This window comes from Oncorhynchus kisutch, unplaced genomic scaffold (assembly GCF_002021735.2).
Source record: "Oncorhynchus kisutch isolate 150728-3 unplaced genomic scaffold, Okis_V2 Okis06b-Okis10b_hom, whole genome shotgun sequence".
NCBI classification, from domain to species: Eukaryota; Metazoa; Chordata; class Actinopteri; order Salmoniformes; family Salmonidae; genus Oncorhynchus; species Oncorhynchus kisutch.
In genome coordinates this window covers 5,042,754-5,061,560 of record NW_022261983.1, presented here as the reverse complement: position 1 = coordinate 5,061,560, position 18,807 = coordinate 5,042,754, and the positions used below count along the sequence as shown (strand labels likewise).

The following is an 18,807-nucleotide window of genomic DNA, read 5'->3' as shown; positions in this document are numbered from 1 at the left end:
GTTTAAACTCATTTATAAAGTGAAAAAAGTTAGGTTTTTGAATTAGACCATTTGCATTTGTGAATATGAAATGTACCTACTATTATTAGCAGTTGAATTAAATATACTACATCTTTATTTATGTCAGAATTTCTGAAATAAATCATTATTCAGTCATCATAATGATCTCTTGAATCTGTAAAGGTATTACATGACTCACATTCAAATTGAGTGATTTGACAATGTAATTTACAAATGAAAGCAAATTTGAAATAGTGTATAATGCATAATCAATAATATCCAATTCAAATTCATATATTTCAATCCAACTGTGTTATTTCTTAGCTTATTCAGATATGGATTTTGTATGAGACAGAGAGAAACGCAATATGGATGTTTCTGGAAAAGGGCAGATGGCTGAACACTTGATTCCATTAAGATAATAGTTGTCACATCCTTTATCACTATATTGCATTAGTGGGTGAACCTACAAATTATTGCATTGTCAGTTCAGCATGGCAGAAATTACAATAACATAAAACAACATGATATTGAGAAATATCTTTATTCTAAGAGAATTTTGGAGATTAAATTAACAGAGTTGGTACAGTTGAACATAGTTACATTAAAATGTGTTCAGTGGGGATTTTAGCATCTAAATCTTGGTACACAGCACCACTGACTAGCTTCTCAATAACATCCCGTCTGGACTCTGCTGTGTCTTTCTTCTGCTCTCAATTTCTGGAAGAAGAAAAAAAGAGCATGTATCAATGATTCTAATAACTCTATTTCTATATCTGAGGATCAAGCAAATGCCTTCTGTTGTCACACTGTGGTTAAATGTAGCAAGAGTGTAGCAACAGTGCCTGGTCTGATGCTGTTCAATGTAGCAAGAGAGCAACAGCAATGCCTTCCATGACTGTCTACTAGCCCTCTTGAACACACTTCATGTGAATGAAAACAGGCATATCAATCCTACCTTGGGCTGTAAGTCAAGCAACTCTCACAATAGGTATCTGCAGAAAGAGAGCACAGATACATAAGAGCCATATACAGTCCAGTACTAGATGTTAGTAGGTAATCATTTTTAAAAACAAATTCAGCAAATGGACTTGTCAGAAGACACATTTTTAACAAAGGTGTGTAGACTACTTACAGTGATCCACATCGTCAGGCTGTACAGCAAGCAACTCAAACAAACACAAAGTGCAACAAGTTCCTCATACTGTGTAGCAAATTGTCTATAATCCTGTCAAAAGTGATCCTATCTTATACAAGAGTGTGATAGTTGTACTCACACAACCTATGTTCTAGTCATGTGACCTCAGGCCGGTAACAAGAAACAATAGGTTCAGCATCACCAACATTCCTCATATGACATGTGGGCTGCCCTACATATTTTATCTCATAGTAGGCTAGAAAGTTTCCTCCACAAGTCTTTCCATTGTCATATAACACAAATGGATTCACAAAACACAATTATTTACTCCGTAGAACTGGTTATCTAGCCTACCTCTTCAAGGGATGATGTGATGATCGTTTTTTTTTTTGCTGTCATAGGATAGGATACAGTGCACTCTCTACTACTGGTCTAAATGATATCACAGTATGCCTATATTGGCCAGTTTAAAATGAGTACGATTTTATATTAAGGTACTCTTTATAAACAGTGTATAACGGATATGTAATTGGGTTATACGTTACAGGTAGTTAATTAGTGTATAGATAACAATCTATGTATAAAAAACGTATTGTTATTTACAACAACAAAAAAACTGTGTTGAAAGAGACGAAAAAGATATGCTTAAACCGTCCAGCAGGCAGCGCTACAGCTCTGACTGCACGCTGCTTCCTACAGCTACTATATATGGGCATTTTTACCTAAAAAGGATTGTGATTTGAAACGCGGTTAATTATTGCTCTCCTCCATGTGATGTCAGTTTGAGCAGCGGAAAATATTACTGTGCCAGGCAAACCGAACGTTAGCTACTTTTTAGGCAGGCTTGCCATGCACTGACTTGGTAGCAACATTTTACTTCCTTGAACTGATTTTGGTGGATAACTGAACAGCCAGACAGACCGTCGTTCATCTTCACAACAACCTGTGGATTTGACAACCAGCGTCGAGTGTAAGTTACAGTAAACGTGAACTGTTTTAGAAATAGTCCCACATTCAGACTAGTGGTGTCTACTACCAGTAACTTGTTATATGGGACGCGCGAAATGTATGCATAAGTGTTGGATTATACGTGCAACTAGTGATGTACTTAGAAAACAGAAAAGTAACGTTAGAATACGAGAAGGTATGACGTAAGCTAGCTAGCTACTTAGCTAGCACATCAAGGCTGCACGACAAACCACCACCATGGTTGCATGCACTTGATTTCTTTCTCCTGATTTCGTAATTATTGACCAGTGCACCAATTATCTAAACTGGAACGGTGTGTGCATCATTGACGTTTATGTTGACAGGGTAGCTAACTACAATATGTTTTTCTCATCTAAAGCTGAACTAGATTTACTTTGAATCCAAAATCTCGCGGTAGCCCTGCCTACTGCGTCACCTGTTTTCTTCTTTGTGTTTTTTTGGCGGATCGCAACCAACTAACAGATGCATATACTGCCAGCTACTGTACTGGAGTGTGAGGCCGGTCACTACCAGGCTATTTTTTATTTATTTATTTTTATTTTACCTTTATTTAACCAGGTAGGCAAGTTGAGAACAAGTTCTCATTTACAATTGCGACCTGGCCAAGATAAAGCAAAGCAGTTCGACAGATAAAACGACACAGAGTTACACATGGAGTAAAAACAAACATACAGTCAATAATGCAGTATAAACAAGTCTATATACAATGTGAGCAAATGAGGTGAGAAGGGAGGTAAAGGCAAAAAAAGGCCATGATGGCAAAGTAAATACAATATAGCAAGTAAAATACTGGAATGGTAGTTTTGCAATGGAAGAATGTGCAAAGTAGAAATAAAAAAATAATGGGGTGCAAAGGAGCAAAATAAATAAATAAATAAAAATTAAATACAGTTGGGAAAGAGGTAGTTGTTTGGGCTAAATTATAGGTGGGCTATGTACAGGTGCAGTAATCTGTGAGCTGCTCTGACAGTTGGTGCTTAAAGCTAGTGAGGGAGATAAGTGTTTCCAGTTTCAGAGATTTTTGTAGTTCGTTCCAGTCATTGGCAGCAGAGAACTGGAAGGAGAGGCGGCCAAAGAAAGAATTGGTCTTGGGGGTGACTAGAGAGATATACCTGCTGGAGCGTGTGCTACAGGTGGGAGATGCTATGGTGACCAGCGAGCTGAGATAAGGGGGGACTTTACCTAGCAGGGTCTTGTAGATGACATGGAGCCAGTGGGTTTGGCGACGAGTATGAAGCGAGGGCCAGCCAACGAGAGCGTACAGGTCGCAATGGTGGGTAGTATATGGGGCTTTGGTGATAAAACGGATTGCACTGTGATAGACTGCATCCAATTTGTTGAGTAGGGTATTGGAGGCTATTTTGTAAATGACATCGCCAAAGTCGAGGATTGGTAGGATGGTCAGTTTTACAAGGGTATGTTTGGCAGCATGAGTGAAGGATGCTTTGTTGCGAAATAGGAAGCCAATTCTAGATTTAACTTTGGATTGGAGATGTTTGATATGGGTCTGGAAGGAGAGTTTACAGTCTAACCAGACACCTAAGTATTTGTAGTTGTCCACGTATTCTAAGTCAGAGCCGTCCAGAGTAGTGATGTTGGACAGGCGGGTAGGTGCAGGTAGCGATCGGTTGAAGAGCATGCATTTAGTTTTACTTGTATTTAAGAGCAATTGGAGGCCACGGAAGGAGAGTTGTATGGCATTGAAGCTTGCCTGGAGGGTTGTTAACACAGTGTCCAAAGAAGGGCCGGAAGTATACAGAATGGTGTCGTCTGCGTAGAGGTGGATCAGGGACTCACCAGCAGCAAGAGCGACCTCATTGATGTATACAGAGAAGAGAGTCGGTCCAAGAATTGAACCCTGTGGCACCCCCATAGAGACTGCCAGAGGTCCGGACAGCAGACCCTCCGACTTGACACACTGAACTCTATCAGAGAAGTAGTTGGTGAACCAGGCGAGGCAATCATTTGAGAAACCAAGGCTGTCGAGTCTGCCGATGAGGATATGGTGATTGACAGAGTCGAAAGCCTTGGCCAGATCAATGAATACGGCTGCACAGTAATGTTTCTTATCGATGGCGGTTAAGATATCGTTTAGGACCTTGAGCGTGGCTGAGGTGCACCCATGACCAGCTCTGAAACCAGATTGCATAGCAGAGAAGGTATGGTGAGATTCGAAATGGTCGGTAATCTGTTTGTTGACTTGGCTTTCGAAGACCTTAGAAAGGCACGGTAGGATAGATATAGGTCTGTAGCAGTTTGGGTCAAGAGTGTCCCCCCCTTTGAAGAGGGGGATGACCGCAGCTGCTTTCCAATCTTTGGGAATCTCAGACGACACGAAAGAGAGGTTGAACAGGCTAGTAATAGGGGTGGCAACAATTTCGGCAGATAATTTTAGAAAGAAAGGGTCCAGATTGTCTAGCCCGGCTGATTTGTAGGGGTCCAGATTTTGCAGCTCTTTCAGAACATCAGCTGAATGGATTTGGGAGAAGGAGAAATGGGGAAGGCTTGGGCGAGTTGCTGTTGGGGGTGCAGTGCTGTTGTCCGGGGTAGGAGTAGCCAGGTGGAAAGCATGGCCAGCCGTAGAAAAATGCTTATTGAAATTCTCAATTATGGTGGATTTATCAGTGGTGACAGTGTTTCCTATCTTCAGTGCAGTGGGCAGCTGGGAGGAGGTGTTCTTATTCTCCATGGACTTTACAGTGTCCCAGAACTTTTTTGAGTTAGTGTTGCAGGAAGCAAATTTCTGCTTGAAAAAGCTAGCCTTGGCTTTTCTAACTGCCTGTGTATAATGATTTCTAGCTTCCCTGAACAGCTGCATATCACGGGGGCTGTTCGATGCTAATGCAGAACGCCATAGGATGTTTTTGTGTTGGTTAAGGGCAGTCAGGTCTGGGGAGAACCAAGGGCTATATCTGTTCCTGGTTCTAAATTTCTTGAATGGGGCATGTTTATTTAAGATGGTTAGGAAGGCATTTTTAAAAAATATCCAGGCATCCTCTACTGACGGGATGAGATCAATATCCTTCCAGGATACCCCGGCCAGGTCGATTAGAAAGGCCTGCTCGCAGAAGTGTTTCAGGGAGCGTTTTACAGTGATGAGTGGAGGTCGTTTGACCGCTGACCCATTACGGATGCAGGCAATGAGGCAGTGATCGCTGAGATCTTGGTTGAAGACAGCAGAGGTGTATTTAGAGGGGAAGTTGGTTAGGATGATATCTATGAGGGTGCCCGTGTTTAAGGTTTTGGGGAGGTACCTGGTAGGTTCATTGATTATTTGTGTGAGATTGAGGGCATCAAGTTTAGATTGTAGGATGGCTGGGGTGTTAAACATGTTCCAGTTTAGGTCGCCTAGCAGCACGAACTCTGAAGATAGATGGGGGGCAATCAGTTCACATATGGTGTCCAGAGCACAGCTGGGGGCAGAGGGTGGTCTATAGCAGGCGGCAACGGTGAGAGACTTGTTTTTAGAGAGGTGGATTTTTAAAAGTAGAAGTTCAAATTGTTTGGGTACAGACCTGGATAGTAGGACAGAACTCTGCAGGCTATCTTTGCAGTAGATTGCAACACCGCCCCCTTTGGCAGTTCTATCTTGTCTGAAAATGTTGTAGTTTGGAATTAAAACTTCAGAATTTTTGGTGGTCTTCCTAAGCCAGGATTCAGACACAGCTAGAACATCCGGGTTGGCAGAGTGTGCTAAAGCAGTGAATAGAACAAACTTAGGGAGGAGGCTTCTAATGTTAACATGCATGAAACCAAGGCTATTACGGTTACAGAAGTCGTCAAAAGAGAGCGCCTGGGGAATAGGAGTGGAGCTAGGCACTGCAGGGCCTGGATTCACCTCTACATCGCCAGAGGAACATAGGAGGAGTAGAATAAGGGTACGGCTAAAAGCTATGAGAATTGGTCGTCTATACCACGATGTTCTCTTATTAATAACTAACCCATAATTTTGAACAAAAACTACTCTTTCAGTCGGATTTAAATGTCTATTCAGAGCCCAGCTCAGGAACCTCTTAATTCAGTATTCCTTGTAACATTTCTGCTGTAAAGTCCTGGAGATCCAGAAATATATTTCCCCCCTTCACAATGATGTCTAACTTCTTAGATTTCTTTGTTGATTTTTAAAATTAGTTTGAGTAGTGCAATGTCACTTGTGCTATATACGCATCAAAGTCCACCTTCCATTAGTGTCTCGGGATCCTTCTCCTGCATGACATTCACTGCAGTCTGTGGGACATCCACTACCATCTCATATCTCTTCACTCCTTCAGCTAACTCAGGAATGTGATTCCCATCACAATTACAGCAACATGCTTCATCTGACTCTTCAACATATGTATTCCTTCGACAAACACTTGCCACACGTCAACTTTTTACAATTGTAACACTGCAGCGGCTTCTGTACATGCGATCTCACCGCATATCTCACATACCCAAGTTTTACATACGTTGGGAGAACCACTTCATCAAAAGACAGTAAAAATTATAGGCTTTGCTCCTTCTTTCCGTCCATCATTCGATTCAAGTGACGTGCGTCAACCACTCCTGTCATGTTATCCCTAAACCCCACTGCCTCTATGTCCAACGAGACACCAGAGAGGACACCCTTTGCTCCCCCTGTCAATCTTCCAAAGCCCTGTGATTGGTTCAAATGGATTGGGTGAGAGGGTACATCACCATGTAATACACTCTCACAGACAGTAGGTGGTGCAGTAGTCCTATGAAGTGGGAGGAGAATGATGCTGGACCACTTTTTTTGGCATAGAGATGCAGACTTGGCTGCATGCAATGTGCCACTGCCCTGTTGCATATATCCTGTTTTATTGGTCCCATGAGACTATTTTCTAAATCTTGATCCAAAAGGTTCCATGGGGGCCAAATTAATTATTGATGAGGCTCAACTTCTCAGCTGATCCTGATATGATATTTGGGTTGTAATCTGCTCTGTAAACAGGCCACCAGTGAAAAGCCCTTATTTGAAATATGATCTAAATTTAAAAGCAGTACTGTAACTGATTTTGCTGTATGTATGAATTCACTTGCATTGGTTAAGATTTGAGTTTAGCCCAACATTAATGTTTTTGACCAGAGAGAAAATACCACTCTGTCCTGTGGTCATCATTTACATGAATAGTGATCTCTCAGCTGTAGGAGTTCTGTCCTGGAGAGGTGATGGGGAAACAGCTGTTGATGGATCATGAATATGTATCTGAATGAGTAGATTGTGTTGTGTAAATGATACATTGAATGTGCAGTAGTAGTAGTTTCCCAGATTGCATTATACTGTCCAGTTATAGATTATTTCTAGTTTTGTATAAGAGCCCTAGACATATAGGTAATGAGCTCTTTAGTCCTGTGACAAAAACAGTGATTTATTTTTTGTTGTATTCTGTACCTCCAGTATTTGTACTCAGTGATTTTGATTGATTTGATACAAAATCATATTCAGTGTTACGCTATAGTTTATCAGTATATCTATTATACTTGGATCACTACTCCCAGTTCAACTCTCATCCGATGGGAGAAGTTACAGTAGTGGTGGGATGCAGCAATTTCATTTTACTCCAATAGATTCAGTGTGCGCCATAAACTGACAATAGCGGGTCTGGGAGTGGGAGGAACATCTCTGCTGCGATCCTTCTTGCTTTGTTACGTCTGGGAAGCCATTTTGGAATTCTGCTTGTAGTGCCTGATAATTACGTACACATACACACTGTCAACTTGCAAACTTTTGTGTATGTTCACGGATAAATATTATTTTGTTATCTGGGTTAGGATCATCGAACGCACCATACCTGGAATAGACGCCTCGACATGCGGTGTGAAGTTAACGCATCTTGCAAGACAGAAATGTGTGGATCTTTTTCAACTGGATTACGCTCATAAGAATAACAGATGGGCTCTTATCTGACGGGCAAGTAGAAGTTACACGCGATATTATTGGAATTATGTTTTACCTTCCGTTTTTTTAGTAGTCATAAAATGTCATTTAATATAAATTAACGCGCATTTATTTCCCAGTTTGTAGTGCTCTGGCTCCTTTCTCCGGAATTCTGTTTTGACAGCGAACAGAACCTCGGGCCTGTTTCATTATTTCACATGTTAACTGCGACCTTAGGCTCAAACGTTTGCTTTATATTACCCTCAGTATCCGCGCAATGAGAGCCCACGTTTGATATGTATGTTATAAACGCAACGTTAATGTCAGTGCATGGACGGGTGTCTGCGTTGTTTAAAAATTGCCTTCTAAAATTAGCATTAGGCAATACGAGACTCACGGAGTTTGAGTCACTTGGACATGCATTCATATTTGTAATTTGGGCATTTTCTGCTCCAATTGCACACATTGAAATGGAAGTACACATTTTGACATATCCAAAACCCGACGTGCAGAATCAACAATTCGATATCGTTTTTTTTTTTACCTAGCTCGTCACCTACTGTTTTGTTGAAAAGAAGATCGTTTTACAGCATGTTGTGAAAGTGGCAATTTTAGAAATGTTTTCTATAGAGCTCCACAGTGGAGGTGTCATAATACCGATAAAACCTAGTGGTCAAACAGGGAAATGGTGCCAATCGTTTTTCCACCATTCATTTTTCCATTGGGGATTTTAGAATCACTTAAGGGCTGTAGCTGTGTTCGAATACCCATACTGTATACTTAATGAGTATATACTACGTACTATTAGTTCATTTTAGTATACTGTAAACAAACTATTGTTTCAGTTGAGTGCTCCTGTACTTGATGTTGCGATGCAACCTCTTGCTAGCTTGTTAGCATAACCAATGACTAGCTAAACATTTTACGATTTCGGGTGTGTCTGGAGTGCCAGAGTGTGATATGGGTGTTCGTAAATCCAGAGCAATGTCAGTTTGTAAATTCAGAGCGTTTCACTCTCGGAGCATTCAGATGTCACACAGGATGCTATGGCGGAGGAGAAGGGTTGATCCGAGCGTTCAACGGCAAGCTAACTGACTAACGTTGGCTAGCTACTTCCAGACTCAAATGATAGAACACCTCGCTGACCATTTTACTCGCCCTAGCAGAGCTGGTTAGGCTGTTTTCATGTTATCCAGAGCATTGGTGACTAACTGAGCTTCTGGCAACAATTTAATTACTCTTTTTTTTTTTGCCAATGTTTACGGACACCGGCCATATTCAACAGGAGAGTGCTCTGAAATCGGAGTAGATAGGCTAAATAAAAAATATCCATAGAAACGCACAGCAAATATACCACTTAGCTAAGAATGATGTGAATAATCAAGTCAATGTTGGGTAGTTAGTTAATATACTGCCTGGAAAGTTTGATGTATTAGTAGCCAACTAACATCCGGTAACTAGCTAACATACCGGTAAAGTACATGCTGCTGTAATGCTATGTGGTTCGTAAGGATAGCGTAGCTAACAAATTGTCAGCCAATTTGTTATAATTAGTTCAAGCAATGAATTTGTATCCGCTCTCATCGGACTTTGGCTGCATGTTTTCCACCATTTTCTTCTAATCTTAAAAATGATCAAGCCACCGCCATTTCCTGAAGAATGGCATTATGGGCCGTAAAAACACGGAAACAGTGTCCACTGCGTGTATACTTTGTATTTTGGCTAATTATTTTACGGGAACTTTTGGCATGTTAACTATATCCATACTATGACCAATAAGCATACAATATACTCAATTTGCTTCACAAATAGTGAGGTTAGTATGAGTATTCAAACACAGCTTGTGTTTCATGTGGGCTTACCCTGGCATGACGTTTTGATAACCATGTAAATCTCTCCCGGACAAGGTGACTTTCTTAAATCTAAACTATTGGTACCATTTCCCTGTTTGACCGCTCGGTTTTATGGGTTTTATGACTCATACTGTGGGTCTCTATAGCAGGGGTTCCCAAACTTGGTCCTGCCCCCCTCCGTGCACGTTTAGTTTTTTGCCCAAGCACTACACTGCTGATTCTAATAATCAAAGCTTGGTGATGAGTTGGTTATTTAAGTTTGGGGAACCCTGCTCTATTGTGTGTGTGTGCGGGTGGGTGGGCGGGCGGGCAGGCTAGTGAGTGTGCCTGTGCTGTTTGTGTTCAGCCTGTCTCTCGAGTATAAGTTCATAGGTCGTGCCCTTTGCAAGATTTTACAAGCTAAGCCTGGGAAGAGTTTTCATGAGAAAGGATACAGGTTTTTTCAGATTTGACATTTCGTAGCAGGTTATGGGAATTTACGCAGCAGATTAGGATAGTTAATCTAGCAGGTTAGGATAATTAGGTTAAAGTTATAAAGAGTCAGGGTTAGCTAAAAATGAAAATAATAATAAACTTTTATGTGAATTTGACAAAAGCGGAATCCTTACTAGCCATGACCCCTGAGAAGATGGCTTGTGAAAGCAAAAATGGAGGATGACCATTTGCTCTTTTATGGTGGTTGTGATACATTGGATGGCAGTTGAAACATGGTTCTAAAGTTGGTTCCCATCTCAGCTCTGCAATCTCAAAATAATTCAGTTTTGAACACACAGGAGAGCTTATATTGTTATTTTCCTGAACTTGGAATGTCCAGTAACTTCTGCATCCTGAAGGATTGTCAAAAACAGGCCACCAATCCAACCGACTAATCCAGGCAGAATTAAAGACGCCACATGGGTTTTCATGATTATTAATCCCTGTTTTGGGCCTTTGGATTTACAAATAGATTTGACCTGTGGTTAAGATTACCAGGCAGTAGTCCCTCTGATTTGGCAGATTTGGGGGAATGCCATCTGTTCCCTCTATAGTGCTCGCTCTTATTTAGTACAACCTCTATTATAGTATATTATAGGTGGCAGGGGTGCTTCCTTAGCTACTGTAGTATCAGCACAGCTCAGGGTTTGTTGTAGGAAGATATGACGTGGGTAGTATTGCAGGGCCATCCTACTGTAAGTTATCAGCGGAAGTGGAGTCATTCAAACAAAACCCGCTGAATTATGTAACCATTGAATTCTGTGCATATTTGAGAGGCAACCGTTCCATTGCTGTTTGAGTTTACTTCAAGGCTAGATGTTGTAGATCCATAGTTAAAATCAATACATTAGTGTTTCAGCTCCATTTATTGATTTCCCTCTGTTTTGAATAGACTAAACGAATCACCACATCCAAATTCATCCCTGTCATGTTCCCTATATAGTACCTGTTAGGTTACTATATATTTGACTGAGGGTTTAAACAGGTTTCATGTTAGCCCTCTCCTGACCCTTCACGGGGTCATGTTCAATTGAGTAGCTTATAGATTACTGTGTCCCACGCTTGCCATCTTCCTGGTGTTGCTTCTGGGAGTGTGCAGGGCTCACAATGTTGTAGACAGAAATGTAGGCTAATGTATAGAACTGGCAAAATTCCCACAATTATGTCTACTCCTCTCCTACACAAACATTCTGTAATGTTATTTGCACCGCACCCTCCTGAACAGGCCCCAGGCATCTACCTGGCTAGGTGTGTCCCGTCCATTATCAGGGTTCGGCCTATAGCTCCACCTCTGTATGTGCTACTCTCTGAAGGGAGAAAGCCTGTTTTCCCCAGTCGGTCTGGTATTGGGCTGGGTGCTGTGCCTGAGAGGGAGTCAGTCTGATATTTTGGCTGGGTGCCTTGCCTGAGAGGGACTCCCATTGTCCCCTGTCCTGTCTCCACTGGTCCCTGTCAGCCCACAGCTGCTGAACTACAGAAAGAGAAGAAGAGTTCCATTCATTACCCAACCCTGCTGCCTGCCTTCCGAAGCGCTTGTCGTCAACAGGCCGCAGACATAATGCAAGGGAAGGAGGTTGGCCAAGTCTATTCTACAAAACAGAACAGAGCAGGGCTGTAGTGTTGTGGGCTAATGTGTAACTGTTCTCATTACTCGCCTGTCTGCCTGCCTGTCTGCCTGCCTACCTGCCTGTCTGCCTGCCTGGGCTCTGGGACTCTCCAGAGTAGCTACTGCTGCCTAGGTTTTCTTGGAGTGAAGCCAAGTAGATTGGGTCTAATGTGGGATTGGGCTGTGGAGGCACAGAGAGAGATTGACTCATATTCACCAGAGAGGTGTAGTATGTGTGTGGAACAGTTTGTTTGTATGTTAACTAGTGAGTGTTTGTAGGACTATGCTATTGCTCTGTGGGAAAGTACATCAACCTTTTACTGGATCTAAACAGTACTAGTACTGAGAGACAAGCTGAACAAGTGTGTGTGTGTGTGTGTGTGTGTAATGCATGCTTTTGCTGGTGTGTTAGAATGATAATCCCTCATCTATTGTGCTATGGCCTAAAGAGCCCTCTCCCTTCCACCCTGACTCTTGCAGTCTGATCGGAGAATGACCATGGATTTCTCTCGCCTACACACATACACTCCTCCACAGTGTGCTCCAGAGAACACAGGATATACCTACTCCCTCAGGTGAGAATGCTGGCTGCGCTACTGATCGTTACTGACTGGCATCTACTGACCATTTCATCAGGTTAATTTCATGTCCATTCTAGACAATTCAGAGTGTGTGTAATGAACAATTGCAGGAGTATTTACTTGAATTGAAATGGTATAGTACATATCCTGTTCCTCTGTAGAACAGGCTAGAGGTTTCATACTGTGTCTTATCCAAGGTTCAGGGACCTATCTGTTCCTCTGTAGAACAGGCTAGAGGTTTCATACGGTGTCTTATCCAAGGTTCAGGGACCTATCTGTTCCTCTGTAGAACAGGCTAGAGGTTTCATACTGTGTCTTATCCAAGGTTCAGGGACCTATCTGTTCCTCTGTAGAACAGGCTAGAGGTTTCATACTGTGTCTTATCCAAGGTTCAGGGACCTATCTGTTCCTCTAGAGCAGGCTAGAGGTTTCATACTGTGTCTTATCCAAGGTTCAGGGACCTATCTGTTCCTCTGTAGAACAGGCTAGAGGTTTCATACTGTGTCTTATCCAAGGTTCAGGGACCTATCTGTTGCTCTTCCCATATTCAGATGGCCTCCAGATGTGTGGTGATGGTTATCATCAATCTGTCCTTCCTACACTAGTTATCTATTCCTCTGATTCCTCTGTGACATAAAAATAGTATTTGTTATTGAATCCCGTCTCCCTAATGTGGTTATGTCCACTGACTACAGTCAGAGCCTCTGTCAGATCAGTCATTACCACAGCCGTGGAGAATGAAAGGGTTTTGCTGCTTCAATCCGGAGGTTGTTTCTCATTCACCTCCCGTTTTTCACTGTTTGACATCTCTTTCCAAGAGTAAAGCACCATTAGGAGTCCTGAATGAGTTTGTTGCATTCAGAAATCTTACTGACTTGATTGTCTTTGCTCTCACTTGAGTAAAAAGATCTTTTGAAGTACATTTGAGAATACATTTTACAACAGTTGGAGTGAGGAGAGAATGTTGAAATTGTAAAGATGTATTTTAATGGCTTCTATTACTAGCTAAATATTTTCAGTCTTGATACAAATATTCATCCTTGACAGTTGATACATTGAAGATCTTGGTGCATTCTTGCTGATGAGTTCCAGAGTTGCTCACACGAGCAACCGCTGTGGTTGTGGTTTCGATGATTCAGCCCGATGATTCTGTCAGTGTGTGCGCTTGTGGTTCAGCATTTCTGTGTGTAAGGCTGTGTGTTATGAGGGAACAACACAATGAAAATGGTAGCATAGCGCCTTTGTAGTTATCTTAGTTTGGACTGACTATCCCTTGGCTTGGTGTTTGCTTCCTGTGTTTTCTCTCATGGTAAGTCTCATGTCAGTCACACACTGTTCTCTCTCTCTCTCTCCCTCTGAATTTTCAAGGAAGAAACTTTTCATGTTGTGCAGTTTATTTTTTATGGATAAAAAAAAAGTGGCTTAGGTGGTGGGTGTGGCAAAGGTCGCAGCAAAGGTCGCAGTTAGACTTTGTCTCTGCTGAATTTTAGGGAACATTTGAAAGGCTCCTCATCTAAGTGGTGTAGCAATTTTTTGTGCATTTTCAAGCCAATTTCCTGCAATTCTTAAATTCTCCATGGAACTGAAATAGATATAAATAGATAACTATAAATAGATATTTCCATGATTCCAACAGTTCACCCAAGGGTTTTGATCTGAATCACAATGAAATGTATTTGCCCATATCATGCTGCCCTAGTTTACAGTACATGCTGCTGGATCATCATTGTTCTGATCTCTCTCTTTCTTCAGCCCATCATCTCTGGGGCCTGGGCATGAAACTGCTTGCAGGTGTGATTGTCACTGAATATGCAGGGGATTTGTGTGTGTGTGAAGTTGGAATGTTGTTTTTTTACACTGTCACTTTGACACCTCGTGTAAAGAAATGGGAGGGAAATGACAGTGCTGGAATTTGGGTCTTTAAGAGGAGAAATTCTGTAGTGCTTCTTGTTGAGAGAGAATAACAGTGTAACACGCTCCTGTACGTGAGCATGTTCTAACACAACCACTCCCATTAAATTGTATTGAATTAGTCCTCTCCTCTCCCTGAGTTGGACAAGGCCCAGACCACAGGCTGTCCTCCAAGGCCTGGCTGGCCTGACAACTAAGATGACATTTACATGCATCCCTTGTAATTGCCTTTAATATCTCACTGTTCTCACAGGCATGTAGAAGAGGTGGGACTGTCAGGGTGTGTGGGTTTGCCATGAGTAGCCTTGTGTGGAGGGGAACGGGGGTGTCTGTGTGTGCACGTGTGTTGCGGTAGAGAAATGGCTTCCTTACCGCAGTAGAATTTGCTGCAGGTGAGCTCTCTTACACGAGACAGGATTTAGTCTACGATCCTTAAGGGCTTCTGCTGGTAATGTTTTTTTCAATGTCTGATAATTGCTCAGTTTAACCTCTTGATAACCTGTGGTGCCACCTCACTGTGAAGGTATAAGGCAATAAGATAATAACCAAGCAACACCTTCCCTGCATTGAAAGCTCTTCCACAGCTGTGTCCTACCCAATAGAATCACAATTCATAGTTCAAATTCTAACAGCCCTACTACTACTACTACTACTACTACATCTTCTGACCGTGGGAAAGCCTGTCTTGGCGCCGGACCGGTCCCAGGTCGTGTGTGGAGTGAGGTGGAGACCGATTTAAAGTCTCTGGGTTCTCAGTCTCTCACTAGCATGGAAGACTGGAACAAGACCGTGTGCCTCCATGGTCCAGTGAGAGAGTTGATCAACCATATTAATGCCTGGTGGCACTGATCTGAGAATTAGGTAAAGAGTCTCTCTTTCTTGTACATGAAAGAGTAATGTAGGCTAATACTTCACTTATTGAATTAGTTGAACTAACAAAATGTTATTGGTTTTGCCTTGTTGGGCTGTTGTTTTTTAAATGGCAGAACAAACTGACAGAGAAGGCAGTTGACTCATGTACTGTAGCTAGGCATCAGAAATATAAAAATATCAGTTTGAGAGCTGTCACACTGTACTGTGTGTGTGTGTGTGTGTGGCTGGCTTGTGGAATGGGGAGAGGGTCACACTGAGAGGGACAGGGTCAGGTGACAGCAACCGTTGGGCCATCTGTTGTCAGAACTCAAAAGACTGGTAGACAAGTTGGAGAAAGGGAGGGAGGAATGAATGAAAGCCCAACCAATCACATCCAACAATCTGAGAGGCCTTTTAGAAGCCCCACAGTGAGGGGAACAAACCTAGCCCTAGTGAACAGGAGCAGGAGGCCAGGGTCCCATTCATTAGGCAACACTGTAGAAAAACATATAGCTACGGTCAAAGGAAAATCAGGCTTTTTATTGGACAAGTTAAAGTAGTCCCTCCCTGTTTCAGTTCATTGTCTTCCGTTTGGGGCCTAATCAATACGACCCAGCAGAGACCACCATGCTACAGCCCACCAACCAAGGGTTAATTACCAGTGTATTCCCATTGGTACAAACACCATAGTCATTAGCTGTAAGGAGAATGGCCTCACTGATTGATGTAAAGCCTGTACAATGTCTGCCCTTGTAAGGGGAGGTCTCCCTGCTCTCTCCCAGGCTCTCAGCTATTTCCTGGCTTTAGACTATTGATCTACTGCTGTCAGTAGAGGATTCTTGAGTATTACCCCTGTGAGAAAATAAGTTGTACAGCTATAGAGAGACATTCAATTGTTATTTTTAATTATATGGTACCACCCAAGCTACTCTGTCCCCCTGTACTACACCGGGAAATGTTGTAACGGGATACCAATCAGTCAGAACTGTAATATTTGTTTAAATAAAAATGTTTTGTTATTATTGAACTCCATATATTAGAGAATCCATATACACCTCATGACAAAAAAGTATGTGGACACCTGTTTGCTGAACATCTCATTCCAAAATCATGTGCTGCTATAACAGCCTCCACTCTTCTGGGAAGGCTTTCCACTAGATGTTGGAACATTGCTGCTATAACAGCCTCCACTCTTCTGGGAAGGCTTTCCACTAGATGTTGGAACATTGCTGCTATAACAGCCTCCACTCTTCTGGGAAGGCTTTCCACTAGATGTTGGAACATTGCTGCTATAACAGCCTCCAGTCTTCTGGGAAGGCTTTCCACTAGATGTTGGAACATTGCTGCTATAACAGCCTCCACTCTTCTGGGAAGGCTTTCCACTAGATGTTGGAACATTGCTGCTATAACAGCCTCCACTCTTCTGGGAAGGCTTTCCACTAGATGTTGGAACATTGCTGCTATAACAGCCTCCACTCTTCTGGGAAGGCTTTCCACTAGATGTTGGAACATTGCTGCTATAACAGCCTCCACTCTTCTGGGAAGGCTTTCCACTAGATGTTGGAACATTGCTGCTATAACAGCCTCCAGTCTTCTGGGAAGGCTTTCCACTAGATGTTGGAACATTGCTGCTATAACAGCCTCCAGTCTTCTGGGAAGGCTTTCCACTAGATGTTGGAACATTGCTGCTATAACAGCCTCCAGTCTTCTGGGAAGGCTTTCCACTAGATGTTGGAACATTGCTGCTATAACAGCCTCCAGTCTTCTGGGAAGGCTTTCCACTAGATGTTGGAACATTGCTGCTATAACAGCCTCCAGTCTTCTGGGAAGGCTTTCCACTAGATGTTGGAACATTGCTGCTATAACAGCCTCCAGTCTTCTGGGAAGGCTTTCCACTAGATGTTGGAACATTGCTGCTATAACAGCCTCCAGTCTTCTGGGAAGGCTTTCCACTAGATGTTGGAACATTGCTGCTATAACAGCCTCCAGTCTTCTGGGAAGGCTTTCCACTAGATGTTGGAACATTGCTGCTATAACAGCCTCCAGTCTTCTGGGAAGGCTTTCCACTAGATGTTGGAACATTGCTGCTATAACAGCCTCCAGTCTTCTGGGAAGGCTTTCCACTAGATGTTGGAACATTGCTGCTATAACAGCCTCCAGTCTTCTGGGAAGGCTTTCCACTAGATGTTGGAACATTGCTGCTATAACAGCCTCCAGTCTTCTGGGAAGGCTTTCCACTAGATGTTGGAACATTGCTGCTGGAACGTTCAGCCATGAACATTAGTGAGGTCGTGCACAGTCAGCGTTCCAATTCATCCCAAAGGTGTTCGATGGGGTTGAGGTTAGGGCTCTGTGCATGTCAGTCCTTCCATACCGATCTCGAGAAAACATTTCTGTATGGACCTCGCTTTGTACATGGGGGCATTGTCATGATGAAACGGGAAAAGGGCTTTCCCCAAACTGTTGCCACAAAGTTGGAAGCGCAGAATCGTCTAGAATATCATGTTATGCTGTAGCATTAAGATTTCCCTTCACTGGAACTAAGGGGCCCGAACCATGAAAAACAGCCCTTGACCATTATTCCTTCTCCACCAAACTTTACAGTTGTCACTATGCATTGGGGAAGGTAGTCTTCTTCTGGCATCCGCCAAACCCAGATTCGTCCGTCGGACTGCAAGATGGTGAAGCATTCTCTGGAGTGATGAATCACATTCTCTGGAGTGATGAATCACATTCTCTGGAGTGATGAATCACATTCTCTGGAGTGATGAATCACACGTTTCCACTGCTCCGGAGTCTAATGGTGGCAAGCTTTATACCACTCCAGCCGACACTTTGCACATGGTGATCTTAGGCTTGTGCGCGACTGCTCGGCCATGGAAACCCATTTTATGACGCTCCTGACGGCAGTTATTGTGCTGATGTTGCTTCCAGAAGCAGTTTGGAACTCAGTAGTGAGTGTTGCAACCGAGGATAGACGATTTTTCCGCAATACGTGCTTCAGCACTCGGCGATCCCATTCTGTGAGCTTATGTGGCCTACCACTTCGCGGCCGAGCTGCTGTTGCTCCTAGATGTTTCCACTTCACAATAACAGCACTTACAGTTGACCAGGGCACCACTAGCAAGGCAGAAATTTGACGAATTGAGTTGTTGGCAAGGTGGCATCCTGACAGTGCCACGTTGAAAGTCACTGAGCTCTTCAGTAAGGCCATTCTACTGCCAATGTTTGTCTATGGAGATTGCATGACTGTGTGGCTGAAATAGCCAATCCACTAATTTGAAGGGTTGTCCATATATTTGTGTGTGTGTGTATCAGCTCAATGATAGTGTTGTAAAAACACCCAAATGGAGTATACTTTGAGGTTAGGTTAGTTACTTCTCAGAGAAGGAGAAATTCTGCCATCATGAATATGTTTTGATTTGAATAGAAGAGAAACCTCATTTTCTGCCCAGTGCCTGATTTTTCTCTCCTATGCCATATGTCTAACATGTTAGTGTGAGGTGAATGTGTGTGTGCAT

General features: G+C 42.7%; 1 protein-coding gene and 1 long non-coding RNA gene across 8 annotated transcripts in view; one reads left to right on the top strand and one right to left on the bottom strand.

Annotated features, from left to right (window-relative positions):
- Positions 1-528: 528 nt before the first annotated feature.
- Positions 529-1,879, bottom strand: LOC109877046 (uncharacterized). The gene is made up of 3 exons (XR_002253121.2): positions 1,136-1,879; positions 959-995; positions 529-720 (listed from the first exon to the last, which is right to left on the bottom strand). It is a non-coding gene; the product is annotated as an uncharacterized LOC109877046 (long non-coding RNA).
- The window catches only part of sun1b (Sad1 and UNC84 domain containing 1b), a 70,414-nt gene continuing 53,481 nt past the window's right edge, over positions 1,875-18,807 (top strand). For 3 of the 7 annotated variants that reach the window (XM_031813888.1, XM_031813885.1, XM_031813883.1), the window contains exons 1-2: positions 7,737-8,042; positions 12,423-12,517. In XM_031813888.1, the coding sequence (XP_031669748.1) occupies positions 12,435-12,517 (83 nt within the window). In that variant the 5' untranslated portion in view covers positions 7,737-8,042; positions 12,423-12,434. Of the gene's footprint in view, positions 2,109-7,736; positions 8,043-11,987; positions 12,167-12,422; positions 12,518-18,807 lie in introns of those variants that run through there. The other 4 variants (XM_031813889.1, XM_031813887.1, XM_031813886.1 and 1 more) reach the window with 3 other exon arrangements.